General features: G+C 42.1%; 2 protein-coding genes across 3 annotated transcripts in view; one reads left to right on the top strand and one right to left on the bottom strand.

Annotated features, from left to right (window-relative positions):
• The window catches only part of LOC118237605 (zinc finger protein 431-like), a 254,081-nt gene that overhangs the window by 90,141 nt on the left and 150,704 nt on the right, over positions 1–13,236 (bottom strand). The gene's annotated exons all lie outside the window — the stretch shown is intronic.
• The window catches only part of LOC100753714 (zinc finger protein 120), an 84,818-nt gene continuing 84,010 nt past the window's right edge, over positions 12,429–13,236 (top strand). For both annotated transcript variants that reach the window (XM_027388875.2, XM_027388876.2), the window contains exon 1: positions 12,429–12,589. In XM_027388875.2, the coding sequence (XP_027244676.1) occupies positions 12,527–12,589 (63 nt within the window). In that variant the 5' untranslated portion in view covers positions 12,429–12,526. The remainder of the gene's footprint in view (positions 12,590–13,236) is intronic.

Genomic DNA, 13,236 nt, shown 5'->3' with positions numbered 1-13,236 from the left:
ACACCGTTGTCACCTATATTAAGGGAGTGTAGTTTGGTCTTATGCAGATTCCCCATTTGTCAGACCTGAGTTAGTGATCTCTCACTGGCTTGGGTCAGCTGTTTCTGTGGGTTTCCTCATCATGGTCTTGACTCCTTCATTCATACCTTTGCTCCTCCCTCACTTCAATTTACTCCAGGAGCTTGGCCCATTGGTTAGTTGTGGATTTCTGCGTCTGCTTCCATCTGTTTCTGGAAGAGAGTTCTAGCTTCTTTGGGGTTGTGGGTTGTAGGCTGTGTATCTTTTGCTTTATTTCTGGTATCCACTTATGAGTGAGTACATACTACATTTGTCTTTCTGGTTTTGGGTTGCCTCACTTATTTGTGTCCATTTGCCTGTGAATTTTAGGATGTCATTGTTTCTTTCCGATGAGTAGTACTCCATTGTGTAAATATACAACATTTTCTTTAACCATTCTTCAATTGAGGAACATCTAGACTGTTTCCAAGACTGGCTATTACAAATAATGTTTTATGAACATAGTTGAGCAAATGTCCTTGTGGTGTGAATGTGCCTTCTTGGGTATATGCCCAACAGTGGTATTGCAAGGCCTTGAGGTAAGTTGATACCTAAATTTCTGAGAAATGACCATACTGATTTTCATAGCACCTGTATAAGTTTGCACTCCCACCAGCAATGGAGGAGTGTTTCTCTTTCTCCACATCCTCTCCAGGAAAAGCTGTCATTGGTGTTTTTGATTTTATCCATTCTGATCAGTGTAAGATGGAATCTCAGAGTGGTTTTGATTTGCATTTCCCTGATGACTAAGTATGATGAGCATTTCCTTAAGTGTCTTTCTGCCATTTAAGATTGTTCTGTTGAGAATTCTCTATTTAGATCTGTACCCCATTTTTTATTGGATTATTTGGTAGTTTGATTTCTAGTTTCTTGAGTTCTTTATATATTTTGGAGATCATCCCTCTGTCAGATGTAGGGTTGGTGAAGATCTTTCCCCACCCTGTAGGCTAATGTTTTGTCTTTTCACAGTGTCCTTTCCCTTACAGAAGATTTAGGTTCAGGAGGGATTTATTGTTGATTTCAGTGTCAGTGCTGCTGGGTTATATTCAGGAAGTGGTCTCCTGTGCCAATGCATTCAAGGCTACTTCACACTTCACTTCCACCAGTTTCAGTGTAACTGGATTTATGTTGAGGTTTTTGATCCATTTGGACTTGAGTTTTATTCAGGGTATAGATTGGATCTATTTGCAATATCATGTGTTCCACCATCCAGTTACGCCAGCACCCGGTTCTGCAGATGCTTTCTTTTTCCACTGTGTATTTTTTGCTTCTTTGTTAAAATTATAATCTGTTGGCTGGTGACTAGGATTTCTTATTGGTTAGCCTGTCTTAAGTATTAACCCATAACTACTAATACTTTTCTACATGTCTTATTGTACCAAGAATGCCAGACTCATGCGTCCTCTCCACATGGGATCACATCACAATGTATCTCTTACTACATTTTCCAGAATCCTCTTGTCTCCTAGTCCTGCCTATCTTCTTCATGTGGCCAACAGTGTTTTATTCATCAACCAATAAGAAAAACGTGTACAAAAGACTTTCCCCATTACATAGGTGTGTGGATGTATGTCAGGGTATTAGATTCAATTCCACTTACCACATGTCTTTTTTTTATGGCAATACTAACTGTTTTTTATTACTATAGCTTGTAGTAGAGCTTGAAGTTAGAGATGGTGTATACCTCCAGAAGTAACTTTATTTACCACATTGTTTTAGTTATCCTGGGTTTTTTGTTTTTGTTTTTGTTTTTGTTTTTTCCTTGGAGTCTATTGTTATGTCCCCCCTTTCATTTTTGATTTTGTGGTTCTTCTTTTTTTAATTTAATTTTTAAATTTAAATTAGAAACAAGCTTATTTTACATGTCAATCCCAGTTCCCTCTCCCTCCCCTCCTCTACTGCCCCCTATTGACCCCCTATCCCAACCCCATTCTGCTCCCCAGGGAGGGTGAGGCCTTTCATGGGGGATCTTCAAAGTATGTCATATCATTTGGAGCAGGGCCTAGACCCTCCCTCTTGTGTCTAGGCTGAGAGAGTAACCCCTTATGTGGAGAGGGCTCCCAAAGTCCATTTGTGTACTAGGGGTAAATACTGATCCACTACCAGTGGCCGCATAGATTGTCCAGACCTCCAAACTGACCTCCTTGTTCAAGGGGTCTGAAACAATCCTATGCTGGTTTCCCAGTTATCAGTCTGGGGTCCATGAGCTCCCCTTGCTCAGGTCAGCTGTTTCTGTGGGTTTCTCCAGCCTGGTCTTGACCCCTTTGCTCATCACTCCTCCCTCTCTGCAATTGCATTCCAGAGTTCAGCTCAGTGTTTAGCTGTGGATATTTAGCTTCTGCTTCCATCAGCTACTGGCTGAAGGCTCTAGGATGGCATATAAGGCAGTCATCAATCTCATTATCAGAGAAGGACATTTAAAGTGTCCTCTCGACTATTGCTTAGATTGTTAGTTGGGGTCATCCTTGTAGATATCTGGACATTTCCCCAGTGCCTGATTTCTCTTTAAACCTATAATGGCTCCCTCTATTATGGTATCTCTTTTCTTGCTCTCCTCCAGTCTTCCCCTGACTAGATCTTCCTGTTTCCTCATGTCCTCCTCTCCCCTCCACTTCTCCCCCCTCTTTCTCCTAACTGGCTCTCCCCTCCCCTCCATGCTCCCAAATAACTTAGGAGATCTTGTCCCTTTCCCCTTCTCCGGGGGACCATGTATGTCTCTCTTAGGGTCCTCCTTGTTTCCTAGCTTCTCTGGCAGTGTGGATTGTAGGCTGCTACTTCTTTGATCTAGGTCTAAAATCCATACATGAGTGAGTACATACCATTTTTTCTCCCTTTGTGACTGGGTTACCTCACTCATGATGGATTCTTCAAGTTCCATACATTTTCCTGCTAATTTCAGGATTCCAGTGTTTTTTTTTTTTCTGCTGAGTAGTAATCCATTGCATAAATGTACCACATTTCTCCATCCATTCTTCAGTTGAGGGGCATCTTGGTTGCTTCCAGGTTTTGGCTATTTTAAATAATGCTGCAATGAACATGGTTGAACAGATAGCCTTGTTTTACTGGATCTTGTGGTAGACTGATTCCCATTTTCCTGAGGAATTGCCATCCTGATTTCCAACATGGCTGTACAAGTTGGCACTCCCACCAGCAGTGCAGGAGTGATCCCTTCTCTACATTTTCTCCAGTATAAACTGTCATTGGTGTTTTTGATTTTAGCCATTCTGAGAGGAGTAAGATGGTATCTCAGAGTTGTTTGATTTGCATTTCCTGATTGCTAAGAATGTTGAACACTTTCTTATGCGTCTTTTAGGCATTTTAGATTCCTCTTTTGAGAATTGTCTATTTAGTTCTATACCCCACTTTTTAATTGGATCATTTGTTGTTTTGGAGGCTAGCTTCTTGAGTTGTTTTTTAATTTTGGAGATCAGCCCTCTGTCAGATGTGGGGTTAGTGAATATTTTTTTCCCAGTCTTTGGGCTGCCATTTTGTCTTGCTGACTGTGTCCTTTACCTTACAGAAGTTTCAGGAGGTCCCATTTATTAATTGTTGATCTCAGTGTCTGTGCTACTGGTGTAATGTTCAGGAAGTGGTCTCCTGTACCAATTCGTTCAAGGGTATTTCCTACTTTGTTTTCTAATAATTCAGTGTGGCTGGATTTATGTTGAGGTCTTTGATCCATTTGGACTTAAATTTTGTGCATGGTGATAAACATGGATCTATCTGCAGTCTTCTACATGTCAGCATCCAGTTATGCCAGGGCCATTTGTTGAAGATGCTTTCTTTATTCCATTGTATAATTTTAGTTTCTTTGTCAAAAATCAGGTGTTGGTAGGTGTGTGGGTTAATATCAAGGTTTTCATTTCAATTCCATTGGTCTCCCTGTCTATTTTTGTGCCAATGCCAAGCTGTTTTCAGGCCTATAGCTTGAAGTCAAGGATGGTGATGCCTCCAGAAGTTCCTTTATTATACAGGGTTATTTTGGCTATCCTGGGTCTTTTGTTTTTCCATATGAAATTGAGAATTGTTCTTTGAAGAATTTGAAGAATTGTGCTGGGATTTTGTTGGGGATTTCATTGAATCTGTAGATTGCTTTTGGCAAGATTGCCATTTTTACTATGTTGATCCTACCATTCTAAGAACATTGGAGATCCTTCCATTATCTGGTATCTTCTTTAATTTCTTTTTTTAAAGACTCAAAATTCTTTCTATACAGGTCTTTCACTTTTTTGGTTAACATTACCCCCAAGGTATTGTATGTTGTTTGTAGCAATTGTAAAGGGTGATGTTTCTTTGATTTCTTTCTCAGCACATTTATCATCTGTATATAGTATAGCTACTGATTTTTTTTTTTACTTAATCTTGTATTTGCCACTTTGCTAAGGTGTTTATCAGCTGTAGGAGTTCCCTGGTAGAGTTTTTCGGGTCACTTATGTAGACTATCATCTGCAAATAGTGAAAATTTGACATTTTCCTTTCCAATTTGAATCCCCTTGATCTCTTTTTTGGTGTCATATTGCTTTAGCTAGAACTTCAAGGATAATATTGAAAAGATACAGAGATAGTGGATAGCCTTGTCTTGTTCCTGATTTTAGGGGAAACGAGTTTCTCTCCATTTATTTTGATGTTGGCTGTTGGCTTGCTATATTTTGCTTTTATCATGTTTAGATATGTTCCTGTTATCCCTGACCTCTCCAAGATCTTTATCATGAAGGGGTGTTGGATTTTGTCAAAGGCTTTTTCGGCATCTAGTGAGATGATTATGTGGTTTTTCTTTCTCATTCTGTTTGTATGGTGGATTACATTGATGGATTTTTGTATGTTGAACCACCCTTGCATTCCTGGGATGAAGTCTACTTGACCATGGTGGATGATTTCTCTGTTGTGTTCTTGGATTCGATTTGCCAGTAATTTATTGAGTATTTTTGCATCAATGTTCATGGTCTGTATTTCTTTTTCTTAGTTGTGTCTTTGTGTGGCTTGGGTACCAAGGTTATTGAAGCCTCATAAAAAGAGTTTGGCAATGACCCTTCTGCTTCTATTGTGTGAAATACTTCGAGGAGAATTGGTATTAGCTCTTCTTTGAATTTCTAGAATTATATACTGAGGCCATCTGGTCCTGGGCTTTTTTTGGTTGGGAGACTTTTGATGACTGTTTGTTTCACTAGAGGTTGTAGGTCTATCCAAATTGTTTATCTTTTCTTGATTTAATTTTGGTAAGTGAAATCTATCCAGGAAATTGTCCATTTCCTTTAGATTTTCAAATTTTGAGGAATACAGGTTTTCAAAGTATGACCTGATGAATCTCTGGATTTCCTCTCTGTCTGTTGTTTTGTTCCCCTTTTCATTTCTGATTTTGTTAATTTCCATGTTCACTCTCTGCTGTTTGGTAAGTTTGTACCAATCTTGTTGATTTTCTCAAAGAACCACCTCTTCGTTACATTGATTCTTTGTATTGTTCTCCTAGTTTCTACTTTATTGATTTCAGCCCTCAATTTGATAATTTCCTGGTATCTCCTCCTCTGGGATGTGTTGGCTTCCTTGTTTTCTAGAGGTTTCAGAAGTTTCTTTATCATACAGGATTGTTTTAGCTATCCTGGGTTTTTGTTTTTCCTTGGAGTTTGTTGTTATGCCCTCCCTTTCAGTTTTGATTTTGTGGTTCTTCTTATGATGTAACTGGTTAAATTAAGGTTGGTTTTCTAATAACATTAGGCTGCTCCTCTCCAATTTTATAGTGCAATGATAGGATAGGTTTTGCCATAAATTCCTCTGTATAAGAGTATTTTTCTTATTTTCATTAGTAGTTCTTCCTAAAGCCCGTGTCTTATAAATAGTAAGCCCTTCTAAGACTTTTATTTTCCTTAGTAAGTCTTTCTTTTTGTTTTTGTTTTTCGAGACAGGATTTCTCTGTGGCTTTGGAGGCTGTCCTGGAACTAGCTCTTGTAGACCAGGCTGGTCTCGAACTCACAGAAATCCACCTGCCTCTGCCTCCCCAGTGCTGAGATAAAAGGCGTGCGCCACCAGCACCTGGCTTAGTAAGTCTTTCTAAGGGTTGTATTTTATCAGCCTGTGTCTTTTCATTGGTGAATTGAGTCCATTGGTATTAAGAGATATTATTGACCGGTGAGTATCATTCCTGTTTTTTTGTTTTGTTTTGTTTTGTTTTGTTGTTAGTGTTTGTGTGTGTTTCCCTTCTTTGGGTTTTGCTGTTGTGAGATCATCTATTGTCTGTGTTTCCATGAATATAACTGAGTTCCCTGGGTTGTACTTTCTGTATTGCTGGATTTGTGAATAGGTATTATTTAAATCTGGTTTTGTCACGAAATATCATGCTTTCCCTGTCTATGTTGATTGAGAGTTTTGCTGGGTATAGTAGTCTGGGCTGGCATCCATGATTCCCTTGTCTGTGTATAATGTCTGTCCAGGACCTTCTGATTTTTACAGTCTCCATTGAGACATCAGGTGTAATTCTTATAGGTCTGCCTTTAAATTTTACTTGGCATTTTTTTCTTTGTTGCTCTTAAAATTCTTTCTTCTTCTGTATGTTTAATGTTTTGATTAGTATGTGGAAAAAGTGTAGTTGATATGGAAGGAGATTGGACCTTGGTGGCCAGTTCCAATCCATGGTGGGTAAGGGAAAAACACACCACAAAGACAGTGCTTATGTGGCAAGTTTTATTGGGGGAAGGGAAGCCAGTGGTGAAACGGAAGGGAGAGAAAGGAGAGAGAAAGAGAGATAGAGGGAGGGAGGGAGGGAGGGAGGGAGGAAGGGAAGGAGGGAGAGGTAGAGAGAGAGAGAGAGAGAGAGAGAGAGAGAGAGGCAAAGACTTGTCTGCTTCTTCAGAGAAGCATGGGAAAGGGAGAGTCTAAGTGGGCAGTGCTTGGCTCTTAAATCAACCCTTTGCACCTTTGTACAGAGCTAGGGTACTGCTTGCCATGCACTCAGGGGTGATGCACTCTGTGAAAGTGCACAAAAAGGTGGGGTCAGGTGTGCATGGGTGCTAACATTCCTCCATTCTTTATTACAAAGGTGAGGAGTTAGGCATGGTAGGTTATGGAAATGAAGGCATTGAGTTCTTGAGACTGCTTCATGTTGATCTAGGTGCATTGGCCTCTTGGGAGACCTGAGAAAATTGATGAGCTGGCCATGTCCTGAATTAGCTGGTTGCTTTACTGCTGTCCAGGCTCTATGAAACTATAGGGTACCTCTTGGACCTGGCCAGATGTTGGCAGAGCAGAGGTTAAGTTTAGGAATTTGTTTTCGTAGATTCTGATTATTGAGGGAGGGGTGTGTCAAGACCAGGGAAAGGCAGGGACTCTCAGACTGTTTAGGTCCTGGTAATTGTGGAATGTATCTGACCTGTTCAAGGTGAATCCAAGTTGACTTCCTGAAATTTACAAGAACTCTTTGAGTTTGGGAAACATTAAATTTAGACACATTAGAAGCAGTAATGTATACTCATGCCAGAAATGATTCTGGTTGAAAGCATTAACACTCTTTCTTTTATCCAGAAAACTATGACAAATGTTTTTAGTACAATGAAAAGCACCTTTTAAGTCTATAGTTAGGAAACAACCAAAGGGAATTTGAAATCTTAAGCTTGTAGTTATGGTCATATAGTGATAGTAGGGTACTCTGCCAGAGCTAGACTAATAGCTTATCGGAATTTTATTGATTAATGTTAAAACTATGAACCTTTGGAGTCTTAATATAACAGTGGCACAGCAAAAACTGAATCATGTTTCTTTTAAATGTCTCAAATCACTTTCTCTTTATCACCACTTAAGCCTTTTCAAACCTCAGACTGTAAGACCTTCTGAAAACTCAGGCTTCCAGGATCTTATAGCCCAGGACTGCTGCCACCCCAACCACCAGGCAGAGGCGAAAGCTTGATGCAAACTGCATGAGGCTTTATTGTTGTTTAACAAGCTAACCCCATGTTAGCTCCGGTCTTTCACCCACCCACCAAGGTGAATAGCTACAAAAGACAGTTCGAAGCGGCTGCATATAGATCCTATAGGGCAGCATAATGGGAGTGTCTAAGGGTATGCACAGGCTCAGGATTGGTGTGCCACCAGGCTTGGAGGGCTTGTCCTGTGTTGATTGGGTCAACTGGTTGTTATGGCCCATAGGCCCTCCCAGAGTGGTTGCTATGCTCTGAGAGTCATTGCTGTGCACTCGTCCATAAAGCATACCCAGAGCCATAAAGCATAGCGCCACCAGCTAACTTCTGATTGGTTCCTTGCCACGAGGCAGGCATCTGACTTTCTAGTGACTAGGACAAGGTCAGACAAGCACATGTTCAGCTGTTATGGCTGCTGAAATGGGGAGCTGGCCCCTTCAAGACTTTCAGACCTTGCATTTGCACACCTTCAAATGTCTTCTTAGACCCTAAAACATTTTTAGATCCTCACATCTCCCTGCCCCCCACAGGGTTTTTCTGTGTAGTGTTGGAGCCTATCCTGGTCCTTCAACTTGCTCTGTAGACCAGACTGGCCTCAAACTCACAGAGATATGCCTGTCTTTGCCTCCTGAGTTCTGGGATTAAAGGTGTGTGCCACCACCACCTGGCAAGATCCTCACATCTTAAGCTTTGTATATTAAAAAACCTCTTATAAAGTGAGTTTCTTTAAGCAAAGGAATGGTAAGAAGTTATATTTAAATCTGTTTTGTGAGTTTATCTCTTTTCTGAGTCTGGTAACAAGGTAGATTGGCTCTAGGAGAGTGAGGCCTGTGACCTTAATTTTACACAGAGAACTGAGAAGGCAGTTGAAGTATTGGTTGCTGCTGTACAAAGGCACCAGTTGTCAAACATCACCAGTTTCCTGAGAGGACTAAAATTTTACCTGAGTCAATGATTAAAAAAATGATAAAGACTAACTTGCTGGCTGCCCAGGCAGCTACCCCGGGGGTCCTCTAGGGCTGTTGAGGGCAACATCAGTCTGAAGAGGGTCTTTGGAGTGGTTGAGGTTAAAGGCTGGTTTGCTTAGTGGCTAGTGCTGCCACTTATGAAGCCAGTTCCAGGTGGAGGTTCTTCTGTGCCCAGACATCTTCTTTGGAGGAAATAGGATTTCTGTCAGGAGCTGGCATGTCTCTCCATTACAAAATGCTTTTTAATCAAACATTTTAAATGTCATATTCTGCAGATCTCTGAGCATTTGAGGACTGTCTGTTTATTGATGTTTCTGAGCAGACAAACCTTGTCTTCAGTTATTTGTCCTAAGCACAAAGGGGACAACTGGTAAGGGTCTGTTACGATAAATCTTTCTGCCAAAAGCCGCTGAGCCCCACCGCCACGTGTAAGCTTTATGGCAGCCGCCTGCCCAAGTTAGGCCCAAATGAATACACAGAGAGACTTGTATTAGTTACAATGCTGCTTGGCCAATGACTAGGATTCTCATCTGTTAGCTCAGTATCAATTATCATACATCTATATATTTTATAAGACTTATCTTATCCGACGCCTTATTGGCGTCCCTCCTAGCTGGTGGATCACATCGTGCCGCTGGAGCAGGAGCCGAGGGGAAAGAGAGCCACACTTCCTTTTTCCTCTTCTTAAATATGAGTCTCCTTGCTATGTCACTTCCTGTCTGGAGCACCACTTCTCTACTACATTTCCCAGAATCCTCTTTGACTCCTAGTCCAACCTAACCTGCTGTCTCATTGGCCAAGCAAGTACTTTATTTATAAACATACACAGAAGTATTTCCCCCATCAAGGGTCTGAGGTTCCTCTAAATTCCAAGTGACCTCTCTGGACTAGTTACTCAAGTCACCTTGACAGGACAGAAAGACAGATTAATTTGGCCACCTGCATGGTCTTCAGCACAAAAAGATTTTGCCCAGAGGTGAAACCCCAGACATTGGCTCCCTGAGCACCTGCCCACAGCCCAGGAAGAGAGGCCCATGACTGCTTTAATCCCAAAATTAAATGATGGCCAAATACCTATTTTCTCTCTATCCAGAAGCCACGTGGGAAGTTCATGATATTAGTGAGATTGGTTGTCTAATTAACATGTCATGTAACCGCTTGTCAGATGACTGTGGAGTGTAATCCCATGGATAAGCTTTCCAGCTGAGTGCTGAAGAGCATTCATGGTAAATCCCCACATTTAAAAATGGCTTCCTTATAGGTGAATATATAGAATTCAACCTCTCCCAAGTCTGATCCAGGCTATGTACTCTAGCTCCTCCCCCAACCCAAAAGGTCACATGTTATTAGGACCGAATTGCTTAAAGTTGCCTGGGAAAGAGGCTGTATATTCAGAAGGAGGGGACACCTCCTTCTCTGATGGAATATCAACAGTCAGCAAACATGGTGGTTGTCATCCTTTGTGAGCGGGCACAGCTGATCATAGGACGGTGCCAAATGTTTTCCTTAAGATAATGGTGAGTAACAACAATTAAATAAAAGAAAGTTGAATAGTAACTCTGAAGAAGAATCTGTAATAGATTAATATTTCCTAGGTACAATCTGTTAAACTAAAGCTTAGAGAAAACACAAGACAGTCTTCATATAATACATAGGAACACTACTATAACCATGCTTTTGGTTTTTAATGGATGCATGTAGGTGATATAAAAAATAGGAAATTCATAACAAAGCCTTGCCACACCAACCCCAGTAGAATCAGACTGAGGCGAAAACTTCAAAAGAAGGAGGACTCCTGGAATGGGTTGTGGAACTCTTGGCTGGAACAAAATATTGAGCCATAGTTCTCATGGCAATTTATGTTTTAATTTTTATTCTCTCTCTCTCTCTCTCTCTCTCTCTCTCTCTCTCTCTCTATATATATATATATATATATATATATATATATATATATGAGATGTTCCTGATAGCCTAGGCTGAGATTTTAAGAGAGAAATTTAGATAAGAAACCTTCCCTTGAGATGGGGTCACTAGCCATGGCCTTATCTCCGGGAAAACCAGTGCTTTACTTCATAATCATTGCAAAATTACAAAATAGCATTAAGGTAAAAACTTCCCTAACAATAAAATTTCATATGGCTGTATGTGTGTCATTGGAAGTAGGCTTAGGTGTATGGTAAAGAAAGCCTTAAATGAAAAAGAATTAAAATAGTTTAAATTTACACCTTGAAGATTCCCAAGAATGAGGTACTAGATGTTAAACAATAACTGACTATAAAAATTTATTAACCTTTTCTTGGAAATTTGCCTTTAGCCTTGGATGATTTTGTCCTTTACTGTGCCAAATGACAATGATATTATGTATCCTAAACGTGATTGCCTCACTAAACACATCTTCTAAGAGTTTTAATATTCGTCTCATTATGTATAAAAATCCTTGCTTGAAAGCTGCAAAATACACTCAGATTCAAATTGCCTGTGTGTGTGTTTCTCTTTGTCACCGCCAAATCCTTACCCACCTAGCCTTCAAGGACCCTTGTCCCAGGGACCCCCAAACTGGACTGGGGTGGTCTGTGGCAAAAACCTCATGAAATCGATGTATACAGCATCCAGTAAAACACAACTAAGGAATCCCTCTTCAAACTGTGATGCCCCAGCTTACTACAGAGAAGGCAGCATCCAACCAGCGCTTTCTACTACAGATGTTTGGCCAGTAACAGTATACATAAAAGGTAAACAAACATTTAGATACTAGCATCGTAATTTCTAAAAGTCTTTCTATTTTAGAGGCAGCACCCCCTTAGCTAAATTTTACTTTGTTGACTTATCTCCTAAGCATTGATAAACCCTTTACATCACCAATTCTACTCTTCTACATCACAGTGGAGTGTTACCCAGTACACGAGATGCCTTTTATAACCTCCGCAAAATTAACTGCAAGTGTATCTTACACCTAAATGTGAAATGCGAAGTGCAGAACTTCCAGAAAACACTTGATAAACCAAGTTTGGAAACCTCCCTAGGCCTTGGGAGGTTCCTCTAAGGCCCTTATGTATAGTGAAAGAAACAGAGCTACTTCTCTAAACCTGGGAATATGCTTTGGAGAGCTGGCCAGGTCTGGGGCGAGGGCCTTGGTGAAGGGGTTTCTTCAGATCCCGAGAACACAAGTCTTTCTATGAATAATGCTCTGGTTATCAGTCTCAAGGCCATTGTGGAGTCTGTGATGTTCCTGAGGTGCAACATTGTCTGATTAGCCTCCTCCGGAGTCTGTACACTGCCTCTTAAAACGGAACCCATTGGTTTACCCGAACTTGGCACACATGTACACCCAATCTGGGACAGGTCCGCGCTCGGGGTGGAAGTCAGAGAGGGGAACCACTGTGCTGCGTCCCTTCAGCTCACCGGTTCCTGTCACTCAGGTCTCACTAGCCAATCAGAGCTCCAGCGGACACGCCAGCCAGCGAGGTGGGCGGGCTTTTCTCCTCGCCGGGCCCGGAAGTGGTCACGTGTTCCGCTGGGGCTCCAGCGCCCGCGGCCGGGCGGTTGCACTGCTGTGAGTTCCCGGCTGCCGTCCGCGGGCGGGAGGAGCGGCCGGCCATGGTGAGCGCGGGGCGTCGGGCCGCAGGCTGGGCTCGGCCGCCGGCTGGGCCGCGGGAGCAGGTGTGTGGTCCTCCCCGGGGCTGGGTGGGAGCCCGCGGGCAGAAGCGGAGTTCGGCGCGGTCCCGCCCGGCACGACCGCGTGGTCCTTCCTTGCGGCTCAGTGCACCGTGCCGCAGCCTCCGAAGAACTTTCCTCTCTGGGCTGCCGTGAGCATAGCACTGGGAGCCCCGAATGCTCTGAAATTTCCCCGGTGTTGACGTCATTGTGGAACGAGGGCGCCGGCAGTGCTTGTGCGGTTGCCGTGGAAGGCAGATTTGCCAAACTCGGAGAGCCCTGGTCTCTGGATGTTCCAGAAGTGCTGCACGTTTCACGTTAACGTTTAGGTGCAGGATCCGTTTGGAGTTAATTCTGGGGTGCGTGTAAATGGCATCTCCTGTGCAGAGTAGCACTTCACTGCCAAACTGTTACGTAGGAGAGTGGAATTGATGGTAACAGAATTGCTGGTGTGAGGATTTACCATTTGTGTTTGTTTTTGTTTTTCGAGACAGGGTTTCTCTGTGTAGCTCTGGCTGTCCTGGAACTCACTCTAAGATCCACCTGCCTCTGCCTCCCGAGTACTGGGATTAAAGGCGTGTACCACCACCGCCTGCTGGATTTCTCAGTTCTTAGGAGACAATGAGTTGTGCAAAATAGAATTTCACTTTCAG

Source organism: Cricetulus griseus (assembly GCF_003668045.3).
Source record: "Cricetulus griseus strain 17A/GY chromosome 1 unlocalized genomic scaffold, alternate assembly CriGri-PICRH-1.0 chr1_0, whole genome shotgun sequence".
In the NCBI taxonomy this organism is placed as follows: Eukaryota; Metazoa; Chordata; class Mammalia; order Rodentia; family Cricetidae; genus Cricetulus; species Cricetulus griseus.
This window is presented reverse-complemented; position numbering and strand designations above follow the sequence as displayed.